The sequence below is a fragment of the Euleptes europaea genome, chromosome 8, assembly GCF_029931775.1.
Source record: "Euleptes europaea isolate rEulEur1 chromosome 8, rEulEur1.hap1, whole genome shotgun sequence".
In the NCBI taxonomy this organism is placed as follows: domain Eukaryota; kingdom Metazoa; phylum Chordata; class Lepidosauria; order Squamata; family Sphaerodactylidae; genus Euleptes; species Euleptes europaea.
In genome coordinates, this window is record NC_079319.1 from 52,228,520 (window position 1) to 52,241,828 (window position 13,309).

At 44.2% G+C, this 13,309-nt stretch overlaps 1 protein-coding gene across 1 annotated transcript in view; it reads right to left on the reverse strand.

Moving 5' to 3' along the window:
• The window catches only part of RBBP8 (RB binding protein 8, endonuclease), a 46,884-nt gene extending 36,519 nt beyond the window's left edge, over window positions 1-10,365 (reverse strand). Inside the window, exon 1 of the mRNA XM_056854124.1 lies at window positions 10,208-10,365. Coding sequence (XP_056710102.1) covers window positions 10,208-10,319 — 112 coding nt within the window. The 5' untranslated portion in view covers window positions 10,320-10,365. The remainder of the gene's footprint in view (window positions 1-10,207) is intronic.
• Between the last annotated feature and the right edge of the window lie 2,944 nt (window positions 10,366-13,309).

Consider the following 13,309-nt stretch of genomic DNA (forward strand, 5'->3'; position numbering starts at 1 on the left):
CCACTCCACCCGGGCGTTGGGTAAGGTGGCGGTATTCCCTTTTCCCTTAGTCTTAAGGAGGTTCGTGATCGGTAGTCCAATCTGAGCGAAATGTGGAAGGAACACCCTGTAAAAATTTGCGAACCCGAGAAATCTTTGGACCTGTTTATGAGTAGAGGGTGGTTTCCAACTGAGCACCGCTTGCACCTTTTCAGGATCCATAGTCAGTTTCTGGTGTGAGATAATATATCCTAGGAATGTCAATTGCTTCTTATGGAACTCGCATTTAGACCCTTTAGCATACAGCTGATTGTCTCTGAGACGTTGCAACACCTCTCGAACCAAGGCAACATGCTCATCCATGGTTTTAGAGTAAATGAGAATGTCATCTAAGTAAACCACCACTCCTTTGAACAGTAGATCATGGAGGATCTCATTAATGAGTTGCATGAAGACCCCTGGGGCCCCTTTTAATCCAAAAGGCATCACCATAAATTTGAACATCCCGAAGCAACTGGAAAAGGCTGTCAGAGATTCACCCCCCTCCCGGATTCTGACTCTGTAATAAGCCTCGACTAAGTCCAATTTGGTGAAAATGTGTCCTTCCTTCAATTGTCCCAAGAGATCGGAAATGAAGGGGATGGGATAAGCATTCGTTTGAGTAACAGCATTGAGTTTTCGAAAGTCAATACACAAACGCAAATCTCTTGTTTTCTTACGCACGAAGAAAGCCGGTGCCGAATAGGGCGCGGTGGAGGGTCAGATGAAACTGCAAGCCAAATTCTTGTCTAAGAATTCAAGGAGTACCGTCCGTTCCGTAGGACTCATTGGGTAGATCTTACTCTTTGGCAGTTTTCCATCCCCCACCACCTCAATAGCACAGTCTGTCCGTCAGTGGGGGGGTAACACATCACACTCCTGCACATTAAATACGTCTGCAAAGTCCTGATAGTCGGGTGGCAATCGGGTCGGACTGGAGGTGTCCGAGGCCAGGGCAGGAGTTGGTTTGATTACGGTTTTAACGGCCACTTCATATCGGTGTAACTCACATAGCGGGCTATTGAACGTTAAAGTCTCAGCTTCCCAGTCTATGGTGGGGCTGTGTCCTTTGAGCCAATTTGCTCCTAACACCACAGCATATCGAACATTGGGCACAATAGTGAAGTTGATTTGTTCCCAATGGTGGCCAATTCCCATTGCCACTCCGTCAGTGCGACGGTCGACTGGGCCCCCCCTGAAATCACTGCCATCCATTTGAGCAAATTGAACAGGTGCCGGCAAAGGGACTGACTTCACTTGGAGCACCTTAAAGGTGGTTTCGTTAATTAACGAGTGGGCACATCCAGAGTCTATTAAGGCTTTAACTTGTAACTGAGGACCTTTTCTATAATGTCGTAATATCACATCTACATACACAGTCTCTTCTACTTCACTCACCATGACAGGAGCCTCGGGTTTCGCAGGAACACCTGCGGAGGTCTGCGGTATCGCTCCCTCTACCGCAGACCCAGTCCGTTTTTTGGCTGTTCGAGGGGAGACTCCAAGTTAAGGGCTGGGGAGTTCCAGTGGTCTCCTTCCTCAGAAGACACGGAGCTACTCTCCCCAGGAGTAGTAACTGTAATCCTGGACCCCGACGGGTCCGCTGGCGAAAGGTCCATCGTCACTTCTCCGGCGTGCAGAGCTTGGGGCGCTTTTCATCTTGGAGCGATGCCCCGCTCGGCTGCGGTACCCCTCCCCTGAGCGCGTCCTCTCCCGCGAGGAGTCGCCTTTAGCTGGGGAATGGGACTCGGTAGTCCCAGACGTGATGGACAAGTGGCAGCGAAGTGACCCATGGCACCGCAAACGAGGCAGGCTCCCCTTTGAAACCTCAACTCTTGGTCTTGCGGGGGTAGAGCCGGCCTCCGCAGGGCCTGAGGAGCGGCAGGCTTGGGAGGGTTTTTCTGGCTTCCCCCCTCCCTGGCCTGCCGTCGGGCAAGGGAAATGAACTGGCGGCGGCTTTCCACTTCCTCCGCCAGTAAAATCCACTCTTCCAAGGTGGCTGGGTCTCGCTGCATGTATGCCCAGTTTAGAATCTCAGGATGGAACTTCCGGGTCGGACGGCCCCCCCGCCGCAAGCGCGAAGCCGCGCTCTTGCCGCCTCGTTGCCGCGGGGCATGTAATCGCCCCTTAAAAGATCCGGCACGGCACCCCTCGGTGTAAGAGGGGGTGCAGACTCGGGTGCCGGTGGCGGACCCGTCATTCGAGCGATAGCCGCCTTGAAATCGGCGGCAGTCGCTCTGACGGGGCTCTGCTGAATGGCCGGCGCCATCTTCAGGAGCAGCAAGAAGCAAGCGAGGTGGGATCCGACTTTCTTCTAAAATTTTTTTTAAAATAAATTTTCACATTTAAAGAATTAATTTGGGGTGTGTGGCAGTATTTTTTTTCAAAGACTTCATTTAGAACAATCTATAGTTCAGTTACGCTTGGCTTTGAGACTTTTGGCTTTTTGCCAGTTGTGTGACGTACTTTAAAAAGTTTCTCATCAAACTAAGAACTTGGAAGTAAAAACCAAGAGTTGGAGAACAATCAAGTGACATGGAATAATATCAAGTGAGATGTCATGGTGATTGTTTTCTCTAATATGGATTCTTCCATCTGAAATAATTTTTCTGCAATGAGATAAAAGAAAATTTCTCCCCCCCCCATCCTCCTCTATTCCTTTGGATTACAAATACCAGCTGTTTTGTCTTCAGCCTTCAGCCTTTACAGTCTACCAATGGGAGAAAAAGAGAAACATACTAAAGACATTCTTAAAGATGTAAAGTTGGCTGTACCACTGCCTCCGAGAAGACCTTCAATAACTCAAATTCCAGCCAAACAGACAACATCTCCAGTTACTTCAACATCTGTCAGTGCCAAGATGCCTCCTAAAGTGAAACCTGAAGTAACACTGACTTCTGTCTTTGAACTTTTAACTAAGACCCATCAGGATGTTATAGAAATGAAGCAGGAGTTATCCCAGAATACAGTAACAACATCTCAAAATTCTGCTGCAATAGCTACCTTGCAAGACACAATTTCATCCCTGACTATCAGGCAAGATAGAGTGGAAACCAAGCTTAAGAAAAATACACAGGAAATTAAAGAAACTAAGAAGAAGGTGGACACTCTTGAGATGGCAATAGCATCCTCATCTGAAAGGGACGACAGACAACAAGACCAGATGGCTATGATTGAACTTAAGATAAAAGAATCTTCGCTGCGCATACGTGGTTTGAAAGAAAAAGTGGAAAATAAGGATTTACGTGGATACCTATCAACCCTGCTGGCTGATTTTTTACAGGAAACTGAAGAAGTAACTGCTGGGATGATTGTGACAGCTTATAGAATCAACTCTGCATATGCAACCAGAAATAAGGTACCTAGGGATTGCCTGCTTCAACTATTTTCAAGGAGCCATCGGGATTTGATACTAAATACACACTACAAGACTCCATTAAAAATTGAAGATGAACCTTTGAGATTGATGAAAGAAATACCGGCAAGACTATTGAAGAAAAGGAAAGATTTTATGGAGATTGTTCAATGTTTAAGACTTAGTGGAATCCAATTCAGATGGGAATTCCCACAGGGTATTTCCTTTACTTTCAAGGCAAAAAGGTTCAAGTATACAGAAGTGGATAAGGCGGAGCAGTTTCTGAGAAGATATGAGGCAGACCTGGTAAAACCTACTAAATCAGCCAAGCAAGTTCCAACTAGAGAATCTACAGAAGAAGAAAAGGCATCTGAAGCAGCTGGAGGTGGAGATTTACCAATAGACTCCTCTGAGGACTCCATAACTGACGACTGAAGACTGCAGAATTGGGGGAGGGGGGGCAATAACTGACATGGTTGTTTATGTTGAATGGGGAAAATTATGGGAACTAATTGATCTTTGATATGTTACAGGTCCTATCTTGGAATATTAACGGACTGAATTCTCCTAATAAAAGAAGAAAAATATTTCACCATCTACTCAAAAGTAATGCTAACATTATTTGTTTACAGGAAACGCATATACTCCCAAAGGATATATTCAGACTGGAACATGTAAGATTAGGTACACTCTTCACGGCTTGTAATAGGGTTAAAAAGACTAATGGAATAGCTATGTATATACCTGTCTCATTCGAACCAAGAGTTGTTTATCAAGATATGGAGGGAAGAGTTTTGATGATTGAAATAACATCTGGATTTCAGAAGATATTGCTTGTGGGAATATATGCTCCTAATATAAATCAAAAAATGTTTTATGATAAATTAGCAATTTTATTAGCTGAATATGCCACAGAAAAGATGATTTGGATGGGGGATTTTAATGGTGTTATATTACCTAAGGTAGATAGATCTGGGAAAAAGAAAAAAGCGCTTAATGAAGGAAAGTTACCAGGGGTTTTTGACACTCTTATTGATCAATGGAACATGTTTGATGTTTGGAGATGGCACATGGAAATAAAAAAGGTTATACTTTCTTTTCACAAAGACACCTAACATGTTCCAGAATAGACATGTTGTGGCTTTCGCAAGGCCTAACAGAGAAATCAGAAAACCCAGAAATTTTACCCAGAGTTCTGTCCGATCACAATGCTGTCTCAGTTAAAATTCAAGTGGGAAATAGAGGGTATAAACCCTGGAGAATTAATGATTTACTTTTAAAAAATTCTAAAATAGTTGCTAAATTGAAGATAGAAATACAGAATTATTTTAAAGAAAATATAGATAAGGGTACTCGCCAAGATATAGTTTGGGATGCCGGTAAGGCAGTAATTAGAGGATTATTAATTCAACAAAATACAAGATGGTATAGGGAAAGAGAGAATAAGAGAAAACATATTTTAGATGAAATAAAACAAGGAGAAAGATATTTAAGTAGGTTGCAAGATAAAGCAAGTAGATATGAACAACAGGTGAAGATTAGAAATTTGCAACAGCAATATGAGTTTTTAATTGCAGAAGAAATTGAAAGAAAACTTATGTTTAATAAACAAAGATTTTTTGAACATGCAAATAAACCGGGAAAAATGTTAGCATGGCAACTTAAGCAGAAGGAGAAAAAAATACCAATAACTCAAATTAAAAGGAAGGGTAAAATCACAAGAATAAAAGAGGAGATACTTGAAACATTTGTAGAATTTTATACAAATTTATATAGCAAAAAGACACCTTCAGAGGTAGAAATGGAGATGTATTTTACTAAAGGAGACTGGGGGAAAATAACACAAGAAAATAAAGATTTTCTGGATTTGCCAATAACTAAAGAAGAGTTGGAAGAGGCAATAAAGAAAAGTAAATTAAACAAATCTCCCGGGCCAGACGGATTTAATGCATCCTATTACAAAATATTTAAAGACCAATTAACCCCTTATCTGTTGGAAGTAATGAATCTAGGATTGATAGAAGGGATTATCCCTCAAACTTGGAAACAGGCAAATATAGTATTAATACCAAAGGCAAATTCGGATATATCGGAAGTTAAAAATTTTAGACCAATATCATTATTAAATACTGATTATAAACTATTTGTAACAGTCTTAGCTACAAGATTAAAAAGAGTATTAAATCAAGTAATACATGAGGATCAAGCTGGTTTTTTACCAGGAAGGTTGATGAGTCAGAATGTGAGGGTAGTAATTGATCTTTTAGAATATGCAGAGCAGGATACAACACCATTAGCTTTGATATTTTTGGACGCTGAAAAAGCCTTTGATAATGTTAATTGGCAGTTTATGTTTAAGGTATTAGATTCTATGGATTTTGGTGAGAATTTTAAAACAGCTATAAAAGGTATATATACACAACAATCTGCTAATCTGATTATAAATGGGTCATTATCACCCAAAATAGAAATTCAAAGGGGAACGAGACAGGGATGTCCTCTTTCCCCTTTACTGTTTATTTTAGTATTAGAATTATTATTGCATAATTTTAGAAATAGTGATGTAGTTGGTGTACGAATAGGTAGAAATCATTATATGTTTAAAGCATATGCGGACGATGTAGTATGTTTTTTGACTGATCCGATTGAACAAATTGACAGATGGAATAAAATTTTGGAGGTTTATGGAAAGCTTTCAGGGTTTAAAGTTAACAAAATTAAAACTAAGATTATAACTAAGAATATGACTCTTTCACAACAACAAATATTAGTAAAAAAGACGGGGTTTAATATTGAAAATAAAGTTAAATATTTAGGTATATGGTTATCAAATAATAACCTTAACTTATTTCAAGATAATTATGTGAACCAATGGCAACAGATAAAAAAGGATTTGATAAGTTGGGAAAAACTGCCATTATCGTTATGGGGAAGAATTTCAGTAGTAAAAATGATGCTATTACCTAAAATGCTCTTCTTGTTTCAAAATCTCCCAATAATTAAGGGTGTACAGATATTTGATGTTTGGAAAAAAGATATTATGAGTTTTCTCTGGAGTAAAGAAAGACATAGAATTGCATACAATAACCTAAAAGCAAAAAGATATGGGTGGATTTGGATTACCAGATTTGAAATTGTATTATCAAGCAGCATGTTTCACCTGGATTAGAAACTGGATTCTCTTAGAGAATCCGAAATTATTAGAATTAGAAGGTTTTAAATTGAGATTCGGGTGGCATGCTTACTTGTGGTATGATAAAGAGAAAGTAAATAAAGAATTTAATTCTCATATTATTAGGAAAAATTTACTGCAAATCTGGAATAAATATAAAGAAGTTTTTGAAAGTAAAACACCTGGTTGGATTAACCCTATAGAAGCATTTATGAGAAGAGGTGCACATTTAAATTTGGATTGTGATAATTATAGAGAAATAATAAAATATAAAGATGGTATATGGGAACTGAAATCAAAAGAAGAAATTTTGATTAAAGATTGGTTTATGTATTATAAATTAAGAGATGTTTTTAATAAAGATAATAGGTTAGGTTTTAATCAAACCAAATCAAAATTTGAGGTTATACTATTTAAGGGTAATAAAGGATTGATAGGTAGGATTTATAAATTACTTATAGAGACAAATTTAGAACAAGAAAGGATTAAGTTAGTGATGCTGAAATGGATGAGAGATTTAGGTTATAATATAGATTTGGAAATTTGGGAAAAGTTATGGAAAAAAGAATTTAAGTTTACAATTTCAAATGAAATAAGAGAATTTGTATAAAATGTTTTACAGATGGCATATAACTCCTGTATTATTAAGTAAAATGAAGAAAGATGAGGAAAATATATGTTGGAAATGTGGTACAGAAATAGGTACATTTATGCATGTTTGGTGGTTTTGCAAAAAAATAAGGAGGTTTTGGAGATTAGTTTTGAACGAAACGAATGATTTGATTAAATTAAAAATTAAGAAAGACCCCGCTTTTTGTCTATTGGGAATACCAAAAAAAGATTTGGATAAAGGTGACAGAGTCATATGCCAATATAGTTTTGCTGCAGCAAGAATTATAATTGCTAAAAAATGGAAGCAGTTAAATAAACCTTCAATTAAAGAGTGGCGAGAAAAATTATGGATGTATATGCGGATGGCCAAAATTACAGCATTTCTATATGATAAAGATATGGAGGAATTTAAATCTACGTGGGCAAAGGCCACCGCATATTGGGATAAAGTGGCAAAAACGGATTTTAAAAGTATAGTTAACGAATTATAGTATAAGATGATTTTTAATATGATATAATAATAGCTTTTTCTTTTTATATGCCATAACACTTCATCGGAAGTCCAATGGTGGAGGGCACTGGTGGGCGGAGGGGTTTTGTATTCGGGGCACATGTTTTATAAAATGATTTGAATATTGTAATAATGGATAAATTGTGTCCTGATTATGTAACTTTTGTTTTTATTTTTATGTACATGTAATTTTTATTTTATTTTTTGTTTTTTGTTTTTTTTCTTTTTGTGTGTTTATTATGAAAATAATAAAAAAATTTATATAAAAAAAAAAAGAATCTCAGGATGCAACGCTGCTCTGAAGTAATGCACCCAGGTAGCTTCAGTCCAATCTACTATTTTATTAGCGAGTCTTTGGAACTCATCCGCAAACTCTCGGACTGAGGAGGATCCTTGACGGAGTTGTAGGAGGGCCGCTTTAGCCTTCTCCCCTTGAAACGGATCCTCGAAACTTCTCCTTAACGCTCGCATGAATTCATTAAGCGACCGTATGGAGCGAGCCCGGGTATCAAACTGGAGGACCATCCATTCTGCACCCTTTCCAGCCAAGAGCAAGGAAACGAATCTCACTCGGCTGTTCTGCCGTGGGAAAGGTATGCCCTTGTTCTCTCATGTAACTGTCCACTTGATGCAGAAAACAGGGCAACGCGTCCGCGGAGCCATGTCATTCGCAAACGGGGTTGCTTCCACTGCACGACCGGGACCACAGGCTGGACCGGTCCCACTGGCGGCCTAGCTGGCGGTTGTCCAGGGATGGGGTGTCCCAGGGCCGGCTGCCCGGGAGCCGGTTGTACCAGGGCCAGCTGCCCCGGAGGCGGTTGCACAGGAGGTTGCCCTGGGGCCGGCTGTAGCGGAGGCTGCTTGCCAGGGGGTTGTTGGCCTGGGACTGGTGCCGGCGCAGGCGCCGCTTGAGCTCGCTGTAGGCGACCGTACTCATTCATCAACACGTCTATTTGGTCCTGCATACGGGCCATACGATCCAACAGCTCTCGTTTTTGAAATCTCAAGGCATTGATCTCCTCCTCAGCCCCCCCAGTCCGTCAGGCTTGGCTGACTCGGTAGTTCGTATTCCAGTCGCCCTCCTCTGCATACAAGTCCACCTCCTCCGAATATTCTTGCACATCAGGAGCAAAGGTGAGTCGTTGCCTGCACACTACCTCCCGGGCAGGCCAGGTTCCATGGAGCCCGAAGAAAACGAGGGGAAAGACCAGTCCAGTCCCCCGCTAACTTTCGACCGCGCTCCAGTTCCTGCTGTTGCTCGCGCTCGAGCGGCAGCCGCATCCACCAACAGTTGCTCCTCCGCCCACCTCTGGTCAGCAAGCGCTCGGTCTGCCTCGAGTTTGGCGACTGCGGCGGCCGTCACAATTGGTTCGGCCGCTTGTTCCAAGAGCATTTGGATCTCCTTGTGTTGGCCCAACAGCGGTTGGACCTGTTGAGCGAGATCCGCAGAGGAAGGACCGAACTTAGGTTTTAATACCTTCTCGACATCGGCCACCATTGCCGTGGTTGGCGGTAAGTCCACGAGGACCAGGATTGTTCTGGCGGCAGCGCACTGTGCTTCCCAGCGGCATAGGGTGGGATCCGGAACAGTTTGCGGAACGTCTCCCTCCCGAGCCCCCGCCATTGGGAAACAGAACTCGAGCCCCTGGATTGGGGCCACCGACTCCTGTTGCGTTCCGCAGAGTGTAAGCTCAGCCAATAACCAAGTTAACAGAGCAAAGTCCTCCTGCGCTAACCGGGACTCCTCCAGCAAAGTATCCAGTCCCAAAAGGTTGTTGTGGGCACCCAGATCAGCGTCCTGAGTCCTTCAGGGGGTTGCTGCTGCCAGGCGACGCCACTGATCAATCACCAGCCCAACCAGCCAGGTGGACTCCGCATAAGTCCACTGTGCCTTCTCCAAGACAGTGCGCAGAAAGTCAGGGTCCTCGAGGAGCTCGTCCTGCGCCCCAAGCCGAAGAGACGAGTGTCCAGGCGAACCCTCCAGGGCTCCAGCCAAGGTCAGCAAGTAAGGATAGGACTAGTGTCCTAATGTAAGCTCTAGTCCTGCGGCCCCATTAAACAGACTTCAGCAGACAACCAATCCACAAAAGCAGTTTTATTGGGTAGAATCGACAGGTTTCAGAAGCCATATTCAAAAGGACACTAGTAGGGATCAAAGGCAAGGTACACAGCATATATGGAAGAGCAAAAGGAGATAACCGGTTACCCAGGCAACCCCCCCCCCCAGGAGGCAGGAAGGAGTACTTGGCGATTCCCACAGTATGGGAATCTATGAAGACTAAACACGGGGCATAGACTAGCCTTGGACAGAATAGCACAATAGCACCTGGAAGCAGCACAATCGCACTACCGCATACCATCCTCATGGCCTGCTCCTGACACCCTTGCAAAGATCTATGGTGCAGCCACATTTGAGCACTCCTGCTTCCATTATAGGATTATAGCATAAAAATATGTATAGCCTCTAAAAGTGCTGATTCAAGAATGATCCATGGTTCTGTCACTTGAAATATGTACAGATAAACAATCCTAGTATTACCTTTCACTTCTTTATCATGGCACTCTTTCAGTTTGGACCACAATTCCTTGAAGCAGTCTGCAGCAGGTTCTGCAGAGCTGGGACTCCCACAGCTACCTCCAGAAGTATTCATCGTGTCTTGCACTTGTCTGTGCTACTCGCTGTTTGACCCCCTTTTCAATTTATATCACATAGTTATCAGGCTGTTTTGCTAGACGACTAGATTCCTGCAATGACAGGTTCACAAGGTTTACAGTTTATCGAAGTATGACGTACAGCCACTGAGGAAATAACATACCGTATTTTTCTCTCCATAGCACGAACCTGACCATAACACACACACCCCAGCTGGCAGTCGGGGCGGGGAAAGCCGGCTCGCGCTGGAACGACACCAGACCCCTCTCTGTGCGCCCCGCCCCTGGCGGGAAAGCCAGCTCGCGTCGTTCCAGCGTGCCCAGCCAGCTCTGTGCGTCCCGGGGCGCACAGAGCCGGCTGGGCGCGCTGGAATGACACGAGCCGGCTCTGTGCGCCCTGCCCACCTCCCAGCTGGAAGGCGGGCGGGGCGCACAGAGCGGGCTGAGCGGCTGGAACGGGGCGCACAGAGCCGGCTCGCGTCGTTCCAGCGCGCACAGCCGGCTCTGTGCGCACATTCGCTCCATAACACGCACAGACATTTCCCCTCACTTTTGAGAAGGAAAAAAGTGTGTGTTATGGAACGAAAAATACAGTAGTTCTTTCCATGCTGTTGTCAAGATTTACAGCTCAAATGTACACATTATACAAAGTTCTGGGCAATTTTCTCCCAATGCCGTTTTTGCTTATTTGACGAAAAGTAGCTCTTAGAGGACGCAGTCAACAACAGAGGGGCTTATCCTTTCCCCCACTAGCTGTTATTCTTTTCAAAACAAATGAGCCTAATCTAAGTAGCCCTGCACATACTTACATTTTTTTTCTGGCACCAGCTTGCCAGAACATACGGCTTTAGATACACATACATTTTCAAGACAGCTGAAACATTGTCTCTAGTACATGATATGCAATTACCTTTATAGTTTCTTTATACAGTATACTTACTTTATATACCGTGTTTCCCCGAAAATAAGACACTGTCTTATATTTATTTTTCCTCAGTACGGTATGTGTCCCGAGTCCGCGACCTGGGGCGGACCCTCGGGACTGCGCCTCGCCCCCACTGCCACACTGCCACACCGGGGGACCCTCCGGGAGAACCCCAATGCCTGGGGAGGCACTTACCAGGCCAGGGGGAAGAGGAGGTGAGGGCGGCCGAGCCCGCCAGATGCAGAGCCGGAAGGGGAAACGGGGGGAGGCAGAGCGCCGACCTTGCACCTAGGGGGAAGTGGGCCGGCCCGAGGCAGACGGCACGGGTCCTGGGGGTGGGGGGACAACCCGGGGGACCCGACAGAGGCCAAAGCTCGGCCCCGTGTTCCAGCGGGGGAGCAGGAGTCCACCGCGAGTGGCGGCAGATCGTGGGGGGAGCCGTCGGTGGGAGAGGGGAGTGGGGAGAAGACGGGGAACGGGAGTGATCACCCCCTGGGAGGTCGGGGCCCGAGCGCAGGAACAGGGGAAGACTGAGCCCAACGGCCCACGGAGGGCGGGGCTCAGGGGAGTTTAGTCTCTCTCTAGCCACGCCTATCACCATGTCTTATTTTCGGGGTATGGCTTATATTGTGCAAATGCTTGGAAATCCTGCTACGGCTTATTTTATGGGTATGTCTTATTTTCAGGGAAACACGGTAGTATATTGTTCAGTGGCTAAGGCAGAGATCAGTCCACACTTCTACAGAAACAGAGCTGGAAGGGATCCCAAGGGCCATCTAGTCTGACCCCCTGCACAATGTAGGAAATTTACAGCTTCTCCCTCCCAGTAACCCCCGCTCGATGCCCAGAGGAAGGCAAAAAACCCTCCAGGATCCCTGGGTCAATCTGGCCTGCAGGAAAATTCCTTTGTGACCCCAAAATGGCAATCAGCATAACCCTGGGCATATATAAGAAAGGCCCACGAGAGCCGAGCACTGGCTCATCCCTTCCTGTCCTCCATTTCATTGATTTGCCTAAATTCACAGAATCAGCATTGCTGTAAGATAGCCCTCCAGCCTCTGCTTAAAAACCTGCAAAGGAGCGCTCACCACCTCCCAAGGAAGACTGATCCACTGAGGAACCACTCTGTTAGGAAGTTCTTCATAATGTTTAGCCCAAAAACTATTTAGATTTAATTTCAATCCATTCAATTCTGGACCAACTTTCTGAGGCAACAGATGCCAGTATACTCAAAGGCTCCATCACACTCTCCACACATCTAAAGCTTTAAGAGCCTTTCTATATTACGTAGCTACTGCTCTCTGGGTATTGATTTGTGTGCTTGGGCTTCGCACCTTCAGCAGAAGTTTTCTTCCCTGTTTAAGGATTTACACTCCCGAGAAAAACAGAGCCAGCTCCCTCTTAACTCATTTTTTCAACCCCCTCCTTTAGGGTGATTAAAAAGTATTACAGCGTTTGTAACTAACTGGCCCTTTTTAACTGGCAGCGTTCTTGAATCTTCCAATAACTTCCCAGGAAGCAGAAATTCAACAGGGCCTTTCTAGGTACACAAAACCTCCTGCAAGGGAAAGTTGCTGAATCTTGCCTGGTAATGCAGCTGGCAAAGACCTGGGAGCCGCCCGAGAAAGGGCAGAGAGCGCCTAGATGGCCATTCATGCATGGGAGGCTTTGCGTTGAATTTGCCAGTCTCTAGATTGTGACAGCCAGATAGATTTCCCCTGAATATGGAAGATCCATTGAAGCAGTCTGATTTAATAAGTTTGTAATAACCTCTTTTCCTTTCTGTAAATGTATTGACAATGTATTAGGACAGCAAGGGATTAGCTTGTTGCTGGTCAGGATAACTGTGTGTGTGTGTGTGTGTTGAGGTACTAGGGGGAAAATGTCTGCCTGGATACTAGCTAGCAGAGTGTGTGTGTAAGTAGGGGAAAAGTCATGGAAAGTCATGTTGAACGACAAACAAGAGCGGAAACTGGGAAAAAGCTGTTGGAGCTCTTGAGGCTCCAGACAATGTTAAACAGCCAGATAGGCGTGTAGTGTTGACACGTCCGGTCAAAGCATGGA